Source organism: Drosophila serrata, unplaced genomic scaffold (assembly GCF_035046125.1).
Source record: "Drosophila serrata isolate PLE 108 unplaced genomic scaffold, ASM3504612v1 contig_240, whole genome shotgun sequence".
Classification (NCBI taxonomy): Eukaryota; Metazoa; Arthropoda; class Insecta; order Diptera; family Drosophilidae; genus Drosophila; species Drosophila serrata.
Window position 1 is genome coordinate 562,944 of NW_028257138.1, and position 13,356 is coordinate 576,299.

General features: G+C 39.1%; 2 protein-coding genes and 1 long non-coding RNA gene across 37 annotated transcripts in view; 1 reads left to right on the forward strand and 2 right to left on the reverse strand.

Annotated features, from left to right (window-relative positions):
* Nucleotides 1-10,912, forward strand: part of Ih (hyperpolarization activated cyclic nucleotide gated potassium channel Ih) — a 27,770-nt gene extending 16,858 nt beyond the window's left edge. For 15 of the 34 annotated variants that reach the window (XM_086831629.1, XM_086831634.1, XM_086831650.1 and 12 more), the window contains 13 exons: nucleotides 494-659; nucleotides 888-1,126; nucleotides 1,197-1,360; nucleotides 1,532-1,668; nucleotides 1,714-1,866; nucleotides 3,856-3,951; nucleotides 7,058-7,207; nucleotides 7,280-7,356; nucleotides 7,427-7,738; nucleotides 7,828-7,922; nucleotides 8,363-8,451; nucleotides 8,514-8,830; nucleotides 9,112-10,912. In XM_086831629.1, coding sequence (XP_086687755.1) covers nucleotides 494-659; nucleotides 888-1,126; nucleotides 1,197-1,360; nucleotides 1,532-1,668; nucleotides 1,714-1,866; nucleotides 3,856-3,951; nucleotides 7,058-7,207; nucleotides 7,280-7,356; nucleotides 7,427-7,738; nucleotides 7,828-7,922; nucleotides 8,363-8,451; nucleotides 8,514-8,830; nucleotides 9,112-9,247 — 2,131 coding nt within the window. In that variant the 3' untranslated portion in view covers nucleotides 9,248-10,912. The remainder of the gene's footprint in view (nucleotides 1-493; nucleotides 660-887; nucleotides 1,127-1,196; nucleotides 1,361-1,531; nucleotides 1,669-1,713; nucleotides 1,867-3,855; nucleotides 3,952-7,057; nucleotides 7,208-7,279; nucleotides 7,357-7,426; nucleotides 7,739-7,827; nucleotides 7,923-8,362; nucleotides 8,452-8,513; nucleotides 8,831-9,111) is intronic. The other 19 variants (XM_086831641.1, XM_086831642.1, XM_086831657.1 and 16 more) reach the window with 3 other exon arrangements.
* Nucleotides 1,827-2,374, reverse strand: LOC147643953 (uncharacterized). Its single transcript, XR_015271356.1, has 3 exons — nucleotides 2,252-2,374; nucleotides 2,010-2,052; nucleotides 1,827-1,949 (listed from the first exon to the last, which is right to left on the reverse strand). It is a non-coding gene; the product is annotated as an uncharacterized LOC147643953 (long non-coding RNA).
* tej (tejas) lies at nucleotides 9,636-13,356 on the reverse strand. 2 transcript variants are annotated; one of them, XM_086831667.1, is made up of 7 exons: nucleotides 13,049-13,355; nucleotides 12,637-12,993; nucleotides 12,088-12,555; nucleotides 11,918-12,034; nucleotides 11,659-11,861; nucleotides 11,228-11,600; nucleotides 9,636-11,172 (listed from the first exon to the last, which is right to left on the reverse strand). In XM_086831667.1, the coding sequence occupies exons 1-7, from the start codon at nucleotides 13,238-13,240 to the stop codon at nucleotides 11,059-11,061; spliced, it is 1,824 nt and encodes a 607-aa protein (XP_086687793.1). In that variant the 5' UTR covers nucleotides 13,241-13,355; the 3' UTR covers nucleotides 9,636-11,058. The 2 variants fall into 2 exon arrangements, with proteins under 2 accessions (XP_086687793.1, XP_020814846.2); XM_020959187.2 differs by having other exon boundaries at nucleotides 12,088-12,993; nucleotides 13,049-13,356.

Sequence of the window (13,356 nt, forward strand, 5' to 3'; positions counted from 1 at the left end):
TTAATAACTATATTATAACTACCTATAACAATTCGATTTGTTAATGTTGATTGGGATTATTTATACTTGACAGAGCTCTGTCAAATCGTGTCAGCACAGATTTAATTCAATAATCCCAGCTTTAACAGCTCATTGATTAATGATATGGTTATCGATTCTATAGACTTACTGTAAGCTATAGCTTCTGTGGTTTCTTATATGTCACTTTAGTTAGCTGCAATAAAAAGCCACAACTGTCAACAGCAAAGTAAACATAAACACTAATAATACCCGCCATAAGGGTACTTAATAGTAAACATAAAGGTAATAAAACCGGTGCGTTAACATACGCGAAACCCCCATTTGGTGCAGTTTCACTTTCATTTTAGGCAGTTTCGCCTTATGGCATAATTCAATACGAAATGTAACGGAATTTTTTCGAGGGAATAGTAGTAGTAGATACTTCCGTGTTTTACAGTTAAATCAATGATACAGTTATCAATGTCATTTGCAGCCTGCTGAGCGGCGATAGTGAGGAATCGGTACGCTGCTCCTATTGCTCGGTGCTGAATGTGAACGAGAACGACCTGCGCATTTCGTTTGAAAACACCTGCACCGACTCACTGGTCACCGCTTTCGATGATGAGGCCCTGCTAATATGCGACCAAGGAACCGAAATGGCAAGCGCAAAGGTTTATTTGTAACACTAATGGACATGGACAGGCATTTTCACACTAACCATCCATTACAATCATCATCAGCTACCAGAAACGATCTCTATCCTTAAAAATATATAACTTGATATCATCTCCTACGCTTCAACTGTGACTTGAACTTGACTCAGGCACCTGCAACTCTTTAGAATCTTAAAACCCGACTAATCATATTACATTTCTTAATCGCAACAGGTACACTTTGATGACGTGTCGTTGTACGGCACTCCGAAAGAGGAGCCCATGCCCAACATACCGATCGTTTCGGAAAAAGTCTCTGCGAATTTCCTAAAAAGTCAATTGCAATCATGGTTCCAGCCGACGGACAATCGTTTGGCCATGAAACTGTTTGGCAGCCGCAAGGCGCTGGTCAAGGAGCGCATACGTCAGAAAACTTCCGGGCATTGGGTCATACACCCGTGCAGTTCATTCAGGTAAGCTCTACTCTAAATTGTCCCTCTCAGATATATACTAATCCTTAAAAAAACCTCTCTACTTCCACAGGTTTTACTGGGACCTTTGCATGCTTTTATTATTAGTAGCAAATCTTATTATCCTGCCAGTCGCAATATCATTCTTCAACGATGATCTGAGCACACGATGGATTGCCTTCAACTGCCTAAGTGATACTATTTTTTTAATAGATATTGTAGTCAATTTTAGAACAGGTAATGCACTCACTTCTCCCCTCTCTTAGCCAACTAACTAAACAAAGACCTCAAAAAAAAGAAAAAAAAAACCCTCCACCTCGTTATCCTGGTTGGTTTCATGTCCAAACCCGTCGTTACTCTGCCCCTGCTTAACCATATATCTCTCTTGACCGAATATTTTGATTTCAGGAATTATGCAACAAGACAACGCTGAACAAGTAATATTGGATCCAAAGCTTATAGCTAAACACTATTTAAGAACTTGGTTTTTTCTCGATTTGATTTCGTCGATACCGCTAGATTATATATTTTTAATTTTCAATCAAGTAAGTTAACGTATGTAAGAAACAGTACGATACATTTTGATTAAGATTATGAAATTGCAGGATTTCTCTGATTCTTTTCAAATATTGCATGCCGGACGCGCCCTGCGCATCCTGCGCCTGGCCAAGCTGCTCTCCCTGGTGCGACTGCTCCGACTGTCCCGCCTCGTGCGCTATGTGTCCCAATGGGAGGAGGTCTATGTGAGTACACCCGGCTCATTCTGGCAACGCTCGATTCCGTTTTTAGTTTTCCTCAGTTTCAGTTACAGCTTTAGTTTCAGTTTCTGTTTCAGTTTTAGTTTCGTTACCTGTTCTCCTTTAGTTTGCATAACAAACTTACTTACACTTTTAACTCCTTCCCTGGTTTTCATTTTGTATCAAACACATCTGTAAGATATATACACACAGGGGAAAAGGAGGAGTCAATTTGATCTCTAGTCTATAATAATTCATTGAAGATATTGAAGATCTTTGACATATTTCAAAGATCTAAAATTTTATGGAAATAATTCCCTTAGTATTTGCTTTCAATTTTAAACGATTTGTATTCCTAGTTTGAATATAATTATCTTAAATAGTAACCTACCTTTAAATTGTATGTTCAATACATAAGATCAGATTGACCCTCATTTTGTTCAACTTTTTTCTGTGTCTATATATGCCAAGTCCTCTGTTTTGTCATTACTTTTCGCAAGGATCCTTTGGTCCTTTGTCGAGTACCTGTTTCCCTTTTTTCTGTTGCTCCAAATTCTCAACCGTAAGATCAGCATAACTCTACTCGTTCACTCCACACCACAAGAACAGATTCGAGGATCTAGGTTATATCTAGGCAACGGCAATTAGGTCAGTGGTCAGAGGTCAGGGGTTAAGAATAATATTAACTGTAAAGCTCGTATCCCCAAAGTGCTCACTTTCCTTGTGTTACATGTGTACGTACATGTGTGTGGCGGCAGTAAAAATATCTTTTAATTGATATTGTAAAAAAACTGTGAAAGACGCGCGCAGAAATGTTAAAAAAAAACTATGTAATTTACTTTGAGTTGAGTTGTTAAATGGAACCTCTGTGTCTATGATTTCTATGATTATAAACGTTTAAATCCTTTGCGTTCGATTACCAATCGTTTTGTTTACCAAGTATATTGATAACCTTAACCCTCAACCTACTTAATATGTGTGTCTATAAGGTCTCAATCCAATAAAAAACCGACATAGAACCAGACAAATCGCTGTACCATAAAGCCAACTCAGTTTGTACATTATACAGTTGTGTGATTCCCCCGATGTTTGTTTCGTGTTGTGCGCCTGCTGCGCTTCGAGTCCACCCAGACCAGATCCTGAATATACTACATATACTTTATATATCCCTGCAGAATAATAACTGCCGGAACATACACACACACACACTCCTCTCTCTAACACACACTCAAACACAGTCCAGATAGCACAACCTATCGCCGACATACTCGTATCGACACACTCAAATCAAATCGAATCGAAAATGTATATCCTTTTTTTTTGGGTATTTTTTTATCGAACCATCTAACGTGCTCGCTACGCTTGAGAACTCGTTCACTTGTGCCGCGGGAAGAATCCTTTGCTTTCTTTCACATTTCTTCAGTTGAGTCTTCGATTTATCGCTTCTGTTGATATTCTGATAATCTATATATATTTACGAGATTTACGATTTACGTCCTACGATTTCCTATTCATTTCTTTTGCCGACTTTGAAGCACTCAAATCAATATCTTTATTGCACTTTGTACAACTCTTTGAACTTCTGTTGAAGGCATATTTCCGCAACTCAAGGGTTGAGGAGTGCTAAATCTCTATATATATCCAAAAGGATCCCCCATCCGCCCACAAATCCCCACCTTAACCCCCAACCCCGTTCCACAACCACACCCTCCCAATGAGATACGTACAAGTACAGTTTCTTCAGACCCTTGTAAAACATTGCCTAAGATTGGAAACCACCGTATATATTATATACATATTATGATTTATGTTTATTTTGTTTTTGATACGCTCAACGTAAGCGATTAAATGAAAAGTATTCTGCTGAACGCGACTAACCAACTTATGATGCTTATGACAAATCAGTTTAAGAGCCACAATAAATAAAAACAAAACAAATACAAATACCTAGCTGAATCAGGGCCTAAAATACCTGTGTATATATATGGTTTTTAGATTCTGCAGAATCTACAGAAAAAAAGTGCTGATCGCAGAGGGAGAATGCACAGAAAAGACAAAGATGGCTTGACAAAAAGCAACCTAATTCTCAAGGTAAACCATCCAATAAAAAAGTAACAAACCAAAAATCAAAATCAACAACACAACAACTTCAGTATATTATTATATTGATAAACAAAAAAAAAAAAACCAAAAGCCTTGATTGATTGATTGAAATTATGATTATGTATTAATTGGTGGCGGCATAGCTCACATTTTTTGAGTAATGTTTAAGCCAAAATTGAGTTTTAGTGCATAATTTCGTTCGATTGTTCGTTCGTTCGATTGTTCGTTGATCATGTTTGCTTGATTTTAATGTTCGTTCGTTCGTACGTTCTGTAAATTTTCTGAGACTGCCATTTTTAATTACCTTAATTGATTGATTGATTGATTGATATTTGCCATACATAATCTCTATTTCCCATTTGATGCATAATGAAAATCTCAATGCTACGAAAACGAAGAAGAGAGTCTAGCCACAAAAAAATAGAAAAGCAGCCAACAAACTAAAAGAAAATTACGATCTTCGGTGTAAAATCGAAGCACTTTTCATGCTCTTCCCACGATGTAGAATCGGTCAAAAAAAAGGATACTGTAATATATACTTTGCTAGATTCAGCTGTAGCTTTTGACTCCATGCATGGGCATGATCGGAGATCCTATCGTACTATCTATCGTTGTGCCACCCAGATTAGCTGGGCCTTGGAGTCGCTGTGAAGAGCATGAAAACGCTACAGATCTCAGGAGATATTACGGATTGCTTAGTGTGTGTGTGTTTTTTGAATGCTTTCCTGCTTTTACTAGAAAAGAGAAGAAATGTTACCACTGTAAAAACACGCAACCACAGTGCATCAAATCACGCACAAAATATGTACATAGTCGGATGAGTTATGCTAGCTACTGGCTGATGCTGCTTATGTTGTAGGTTTAGGTCTTAGATCCAGACACGAGACACACATGAGATCGATCTGCAGCAGGGAAACTGATCCAACGACCAATCAGATCGAACACGAACACTGTACTATATCTAGCCACATACTACTCGTATTCTATAGCATACATTTGTGGGCCCGTGCCAAACGCTTTCCACATATCCTTAACCTATATCGTATCTATCGTACTCAACTTAACCTCACTTTGATTGACACTTCTGCTCTCAATGCTTTTCGCTTTTGTGCTGCGCGCTTTCGAACTCTCCACTTTCTCTTGCTCTCGCCCGAAATACACAGAGAAAAATAATGAAACAATATATGTAAAAGAAAAATTTTAACGTATGTGAAAATAATTTTAAACATATCAGACTAATAAAGGAAAAATTATATAAAAATATATAGAGTTATTGAATTTGATATGTTAAAAATTATTAGCATAAAAGCAAGAACAATTTTTGCCATTTGAAAATACTTTTTCATTACAAAGTAGACCCTCTTGATCCCTCTTTATGTGAATATATATTTTTTCTCTGTGTAATATAAAAACTCTGTTTTGCTGCCGCTGCTACTGTTACTTGTTGTTTTGTTACTGTTTTTGTGTTTCGGTTTGGTTTTGGTTTCTCCACTTTTCTCAATTATTATATATTTATTATCTCTGCCTCCTTTTCCTTTTCTGTTGTACAAAAAGATTTCAGGAGGAGCGCGTAAAAAGAAAAATAAAGAAAACAAAAGAACTAAGCTTTTTTGGAGTGACATCCACCCACACACTCACACACACATGTACACGCACACACGCAGCCTACAGCCACTGAATTCTTGAATGCAACAACAAAGAACAAGCGTTTCTTTTATTATCTCAATACCGCTCCCTCTCTGCCTTTCTCTAACTCTCTCTCTTGCTCACTATGTTTCTCTCAATCTCTGTGTTCCTGCTCTTGCTCTATGTTTTCGTTTACCGTTCGTTTGGTTATTTCGTTTCAAATTAATTTCTGGTTAATATTTCGTTGGTTCGTTTACAATTTACAATAAAACTTTTGTACAGAATTATGTAGTTCAAATTACTAACAAAACTGCGAAAGTCAGACAAAAAAAAAAAAAAAAAACGCTTTCATTGTAAAATACGAGTTTCAATTTCGATTAATTTGAACGTTTGAACGGCTTAGTGTCCATAATTATATTTAACAAAACGTAAAACAAAAAAAAAAAAAAAACGAAAGTAAAGATGAGCACTTGTACCATAATCTAGCAGCTGATTTTGCACAAATTCGAAAAAACGTAGAAATGGTTTGAATTTGAATTTGACTTTGAATTGATTGAGTTTGGATTTGATTGATTGCTCAGGTTGTACACACTGTACACAAAGTACACACCGTACACACCGGACACACTGTTGTATTGCCTAACACTAGACTAATCTTATCTTATGTTATCTTATCGGCCGCACCATATCTCCACTCCACTCCACTCCGGGCCACTCTGTTGCGATCTGTGTAGCATACTTATCGGCTAACGGAGATTGACTTCTGGGAACAGAGCGGAGAGAGACGGAGGCGCCGCCGATTGATTGAGTAATTTCTTGTTTAATGGCTGTGGTTTGGTTTGTTTTAGTTGCTTTGATTGGCATAATTGCAATAACTGTTTATATTTACCGGTAGCTGGAAACGCCAAAAGTCACAAACAAAAAAACAAAAAACTATGGGCCAAGTTCCGAAGTAAAATAAAAATTAATATAAAATTTCCTAGTTCCAAGTTTCATTTTCTCGTTTGGGTTATTCTTTCTCTCGTTTACTTGAGACATTTGGTTTTATATACAATATGTGGAACTCACACACCCAGATGTAACACCTATACACCATCAAAAACACCGAAACACACACCATGTCATTGAGTAAGGAGTTGCTGGTAAATTATATAGAAATGTTTGAGGACATGAAATCCATTAAAATTGTGTTCAAAATATGCTACAAATTGGAGCTTCAGAATGGAAAAATTCGAAAAGTAAATGGATATATTCTTAAACATATTTTTAAAAGATTTCTAAAAACTTAAATTATAAGATCTACTTCTGATAATGCTCCAAGAGTCCTTATCTAGTAGCTCCTTACTCTTCGTCTACATACACACACCCCACACCCAGTTACACAACTCAAACACACACACATATGTATATGAGCGGTGTTGGACCTTGGTTGATGTGCACAATTTTTGATTGACCTCTCTGGTTGCAGTTCCTCAATATGGCCTCGGTCTTCATGAGGATCTTCAATTTAATTTGCATGATGCTCCTGATCGGCCATTGGAGCGGTTGCTTGCAGTTCTTAGTGCCAATGTTGCAGGGTTTTCCATCCAACTCCTGGGTCTCCATCAACGAGTTGCAGGTGCGCCTTGTTCTTTTTGATTGGTAAATCCCAATCAGTGTATATAATATCATTAAAATGTTCTATTTGCAGGAATCCTACTGGCTGGAGCAGTATTCGTGGGCATTGTTTAAGGCCATGTCGCACATGCTTTGCATAGGCTATGGCAGGTGAGTAACAGGAATTGGTTTATATTCAATATATATACATATCTTCTAAACCTTGAATTTTTCTTCATAGATTCCCACCACAATCACTGACAGACATGTGGCTAACGATGCTATCGATGATATCCGGGGCCACCTGTTATGCATTGTTCCTTGGTCATGCGACCAATCTCATCCAGAGCTTAGACTCTAGCCGGCGCCAGTACCGCGAGAAGGTCAAGCAGGTGGAGGAGTACATGGCCTATCGCAAGCTGCCGCGTGATATGCGGCAGAGGATAACGGAATACTTCGAGCATCGGTACCAGGGTAAATTCTTCGATGAAGAGTTGATACTTGGCGAGTTGAGCGAGAAATTGCGCGAGGATGTCATCAACTACAACTGCAGGTAAGCACAACGATCCTTTCAGGATTATTATATTTAATATTTTGTGAGGTATTCCTTACTAATCCTTATCCTTAACTTGGCCTTCATAGATCCCTCGTGGCGTCAGTGCCTTTTTTTGCTAATGCCGATTCGAATTTCGTTTCCGACGTAGTTACCAAACTGAAATACGAAGTTTTCCAACCAGGTGAGTTTAAGTTAAGAGGACCTCTTTTTAAAAAATATTAATTAATTGAATTGAACTGCTATATGGTGATATACACATAAGAAATTCTACTTAAAAATTAATATAAATATAGTTTCGGTCTTAATGAAGGTGATAATTGTAAAAAAATAGTACGAATGTCTTGTTAAAGCTTTGAGAATATTTAATTTTTATTTGGCTTTGGTTTTGGTTTGAGCTGAATTATATAATTAACACCTTTCGCGATTTGCACGCATTAAAAACCACTGAAAATGATGCCTTGCAACATCCGAAACACTGCTTCTATAAGAAATACAAATAAAAAACATACTTATCACCAACTCCAATCCCGAGTTTACTATTTTAAAATCAGTTTTTTTGTATCTTTTACATCTATTTCAATTATTCATACCATTATCTAATGAGTTCCTTGAATGTTTCAGGTGATATTATCATAAAGGAGGGTACGATCGGTACAAAGATGTACTTCATACAGGAGGGCGTGGTGGACATTGTCATGGCCAACGGCGAGGTAACTATAGCCTACATATATAACATGTTAAACCTTTTCATAATTTATATGATGATTTACAGGTTGCCACCTCACTATCGGACGGCTCTTACTTTGGTGAGATCTGTCTGCTGACCAATGCGCGTCGTGTGGCCAGCGTGCGAGCCGAAACCTATTGCAATCTATTCTCGTTGAGCGTGGATCATTTCAATTGCGTTCTGGATCAATATCCGCTGATGCGCAAGACCATGGAGACTGTGGCCGCCGAGCGGTTGAACAAGATTGGCAAGAATCCAAACATAATGCAGCAGAAGGACGAGCAGCTGAGCAATCCAGAGTCGAACACGATCACGGCTGTGGTGAATGCTCTGGCTGCCGAAGCGGATGACTGCAAAGATGAGTGAGTTGCCCAAGCGAATCATTTAATTAAAATATGAGTAAAAGTATAACAAAAGCCATTAAATATCAAAAGCAAGAAAGGGAACAAACTTCGGGAAACCGAAGTTTTTATACTCTTGCAGTTTGCATTTGCATTAAAGGATCTAATCAGAAATCGATTAAAAATAAACTTAAAATGTTTACATTCTTTGAACATCTTATTCAAATTATAATGCCTCTGCAAGGGTATAATAATAGTATATTTTTAAATACTTGTACTAATATCACGCACATCTGTTTCAGTGACATGGATCTCAAGGAGAATTTACTGCATGGGTCAGAGTCGAGCATTGCTGAGCCGGTGCAGACGATACGAGAGGGATTGCCGCGACCGAGGAGCGGCGAGTTCCGTGCTCTGTTCGAGGGCAACACTCCATGACACTGAGGCACGACGACTATGATGATGATGAGGACGACTAGCGGTGCCGGTGGGCACCGGGCAACCATCTGAGTCCATCGGCTCGCAGGACACTCACTCAGCCACATCTCGACATCCACACTCACACTCACACACACACACTCAGAACACAGGACTCCCACACACTCACACATGCGTATATAATAATTTAGTAAAAGGAACCCCAAGACGCGATAAGAGTACACTAAAAAAGAATCAATTTATGGTAGACACTCTATATATGCAATTGCGATTTAGTAGAAAAACGTATTAAAAATGAAAAATCAAAAAAAAAAAAAACAAAAACAAAAAAAGAACAAACAAAACAATTACACAAAAAATGTCCTCAATAATTATTCATAATTTCAGCTCCGCTAACTGTGATGACTTTAATATAAGAATCGAAAAAAAAATTAACAAAAAAAAAGTGAAACCGAGAAACAGAGAAACCGAGTACATACAGATATAAATTATACGATAGAGAAGAACTCAGCAGCAGCCAGCAGACAAAACAGATCAGATCAGAAAATCACAACCACGCAGCCATAGAAGAATTGCCACACACACACACACAACACAAGACACTCAGACACACCACATACTAGATACCGACATATAAAGTAAATCTACATCTAAGTTTTATGCCCACGATATTGTAACGATAACGAAGTGAATAGACTTTTGAATTGCTACACATAGGTGTTAGTCCTATGGACCTACTACAAAACCACACACATGCTAAGCACACCTGAAGCTGGCCAGGTGTACCATACCACACACAGGTGACCGGATCGAGAGGTAAAACAGGCGACAGGCGACAGTCAGGCAGACATATGCATTAACTTATGATATAAACGAAGCGAAGCGTTACAGCATACCAAAACATATTTATGCGCGTAGCTATTATGTACTCGAGCAACCAACAAAACAAACAAACAACCAACAATTATGTATTATTGCGATTATATAGCATATTTAAATACGCATTGCAACAAAACAAAACAAAACCGAAAGGGAAAACATAACTCAGCAATATACAAAATAAAAACAAACCCAGAAACGAAACAAAAAATTAAAAGTATTTAAGCAAATTAAACGAAATGCGCATTAGTAGTTGAACTATTAGTTTTTCACTCACTAAACAAAAAACACCACTCGACACACAACGTAGTAGAGAAGCCTCAACAAAAAAGAAAAAATGATTAAAAAAAAAAACAAAAATATATTAAAACCAACCTCAGGGTGCCGTCGTTTCAACGGTCACCAGAAAATAACAAAAAACAAACAGACGACAAGAAACCAACTATATACACAACATATATATACAAAAAAACATAGACAATGTTGTCTTTTATAGGGAATTGTTAAAAATAAAAGCCGCCTCAGTTACATTTAAAGTATTTATTGCCGGCCTGCCGCCGTGCAGCAAGATCATTATTATTTTCCATTCAGATTTCGAATTTTTCGTTCAGAGATAACATATATATATTTATTTGATATCTTGGTTTGTTTTACTTTCTGGCATAAATCAGGCGAAGAACACCAGCGCGACTTGTTCAACGATTTATGTAACTTAGTATTTTATTACACGTAAACTAATAAAAACGAAAAGCAGAAGGACAGCGTTTGCCTTAAAAATAATACAAATTACGAGTTTCATTTTTCTGATATCCACATATCGAAATTATCTGCGAAATTAAAGTCATTTAGTAGAGAAACATAAAAATAACTGCGACATTCTATGCCAATTTAACCTAATCTATATGCTATAAGTAATATAAGGTAGCATAGGTCTAGTTTGTGTAGCAGCGACGCACCCAGCCAGACTCAATAAGGGCCCTGTTAAGGTTCTTGTTGAGCGGCGCCACGGTTTCCGGATCTACCAGCACCAAATAGGCAAAGTTATTCTGTAAAGATTGAGTTTAGAAGCTGCTAAGCTATAGTAAGTCCCACGACACTCACCTTAACGCCCTCGATCTTGGCGTAGAGCCGGCGAAATGAAACCAACCTGAAGAAGTACTTAACCGCTTCGGCTGACCATCCCGGACCCTTCCAGGGCGTTATAAAGGCTAGGCGGCCATTTAAGCATTGCGGCGGAAGCGTGGCAAACTCTTTAAGCAAATGCCTCACATCCTTGTGGCTCACACACATCACCTCACCGGTGTCGACCAGTTGCACCTCGATAATCTTACTCGAGTTCCCAGGCTGATGTCTAACCACTTGAGCTCGTTCCCAAGCATTATTTTTGCTGGATCGCACCGCGCAGATATGATCTGTGGTGATCAGGCACAATGGCATTGTGTACTTATCTGGAAACTGACTCTCATAACAGACTCTACAGAAAAATATTTGGATTATTGCCGAATAAATCGATGTGGGCAAAGTTAACTCACTGCATACTGAGGTACATAGCCTTGTAGTCCTCATACTCTTCGTTGTATATCCAAAAATTAAAGCTGTGCGGATGCTCCACCCGCACCAGCTGAACTTCGATGCGCTGCCCTACCTCAAAAATGTCTGAGGCGTTGCGAACTGGCAGCTTGAAATCGGAACGAATACAGTCTTTTGGATAGTCAACACTTAGAACGCGATCGTCCTAAAAATGAATTATGGATAAATGATTGCTGTAAGCTTTTAAGCCAGAGTTCTTACCACAGCATAAGCTGGAATGGCACTCTCATCGCTCCCGTCATCAGAGGACTCGTAATCTACGAAGGGATTCCTGGAGCCTTGAGGTAAGCTGGACACAGGCTGAGGATCGGTTTCCTCCTAAAAATAATTTTATATTACCCAATAATTTTATATTTTAAGCTAGATTTTACCTCATCTGAGGACTCTATGAAGGGGTTATTGCGTCCCCGAGACTGGTCTATACTTTTCGGAGTTGCGGGCTTCGACAAGGATTCCGGATTGAGTTCGCTTTGGGAAATAGGCTCGAGTTCAACCTCTATTGCTTCCGCAATGGGGCTGACCAGATCCGGCTTCTCTTCCCTTGTCGCCGACGATGACAATATTTCATCTTCTGAACTGAAGTCATCTCTAGTCCACTTATCGCCATCAGACACGTAAGGTTCATTATCCAGGGGATCTACAAATCCAGTTGGAGCCGTATTCTCCGTCGAAAGTTTCTTGAATGAATCTACCATTTCCTTGATTTCGATTTGTGGTTTTTCCGGGAGATTGGCCTGAACGACCGCATGTGGCTGAGGATTTCGAACGTTCAGTACCTCGGGTCTTGTAAGATTTTGCCTTGGAGGGTTTGGTGCGATCTTGGGGTACATCGGAACGTTCTGCGGATAGGGATATGGAAACGGGTTCAGCATCCCAAAGGTTTGGTTAGGCCACAACATCGGTGGGTTAAAATAGGGAACCTGTTGCTGCTGTCCGGCGCACATTAGGGCGTTTATATTGGGATAGACCACTGGCGGAGGTCTGTACAGACGACTGTAGTTGGGATAGGAGATGGGCACATGGTGGACTGGTTGCTGGTATTGTCTTTGCTGCTGCTGCTGATGTTGCTGTTGCCATTGCTGCTGATGCTGCATGTTCCGGATTCTCTCGTTTATAAATTTCAGATCCGATTGTTCCGAGCGGAAGAAAAACTTGGGCTTTAATTTTGCCCGACTACGTTTGCTGGGCTTCTTCTGGCACTGGACCAGGTTTTGTATGTGCGCCGAATTCGCAGTGGTCACCGCCAGCACGTTGGCTGTAGGTCCATGTCCCATTACCTAAAAATATGGTTGTTTAGCAGAGTGTCCATAGTGTTGTAGGAGTAGTACCTACCAGAACAGTGTCCGGAATGGACCGCAGTAAGCTTTCCATGTCGCGGAATCCCAGCGTGCTATATGGCACGTTGCAGCCCTCTTCGCTGCGGTAGTCGCGCATCAGCGTTTCGATGGTCATACGCTGTGGACTGGACACCACAAGCGAGTGGATCACCTTCTTCACATAGCTTAATTTTCCTTCACTCTCCATTTTGACTGGTCTTGGTCAAAATACGCGGAAATATCAACTTTGTGGCGGCGGCGGCATGCTTTGAAATCGATGTTTAACTGTAAAAACTAGGGTTGTTGATAATATATCAAAATATC

Bases quoted from the DNA above. Each gene is read 5' to 3' on its own strand.
- tej (XM_020959187.2), bottom strand. From the start codon at position 13,240: ATGGAGAGTGAAGGAAAATTAAGCTATGTGAAGAAGGTGATCCACTCG. The intron at 12,035-12,087 runs GTAAAATCTAGC...AATTATTTTTAG, and splicing joins TCATAGAGTCCTCAGATGAG to GAGGAAACCGATCCTCAGCC. The intron at 11,173-11,227 runs GTGAGTGTCGTG...CAATCTTTACAG, and splicing joins CCAAGATCGAGGGCGTTAAG to AATAACTTTGCCTATTTGGT.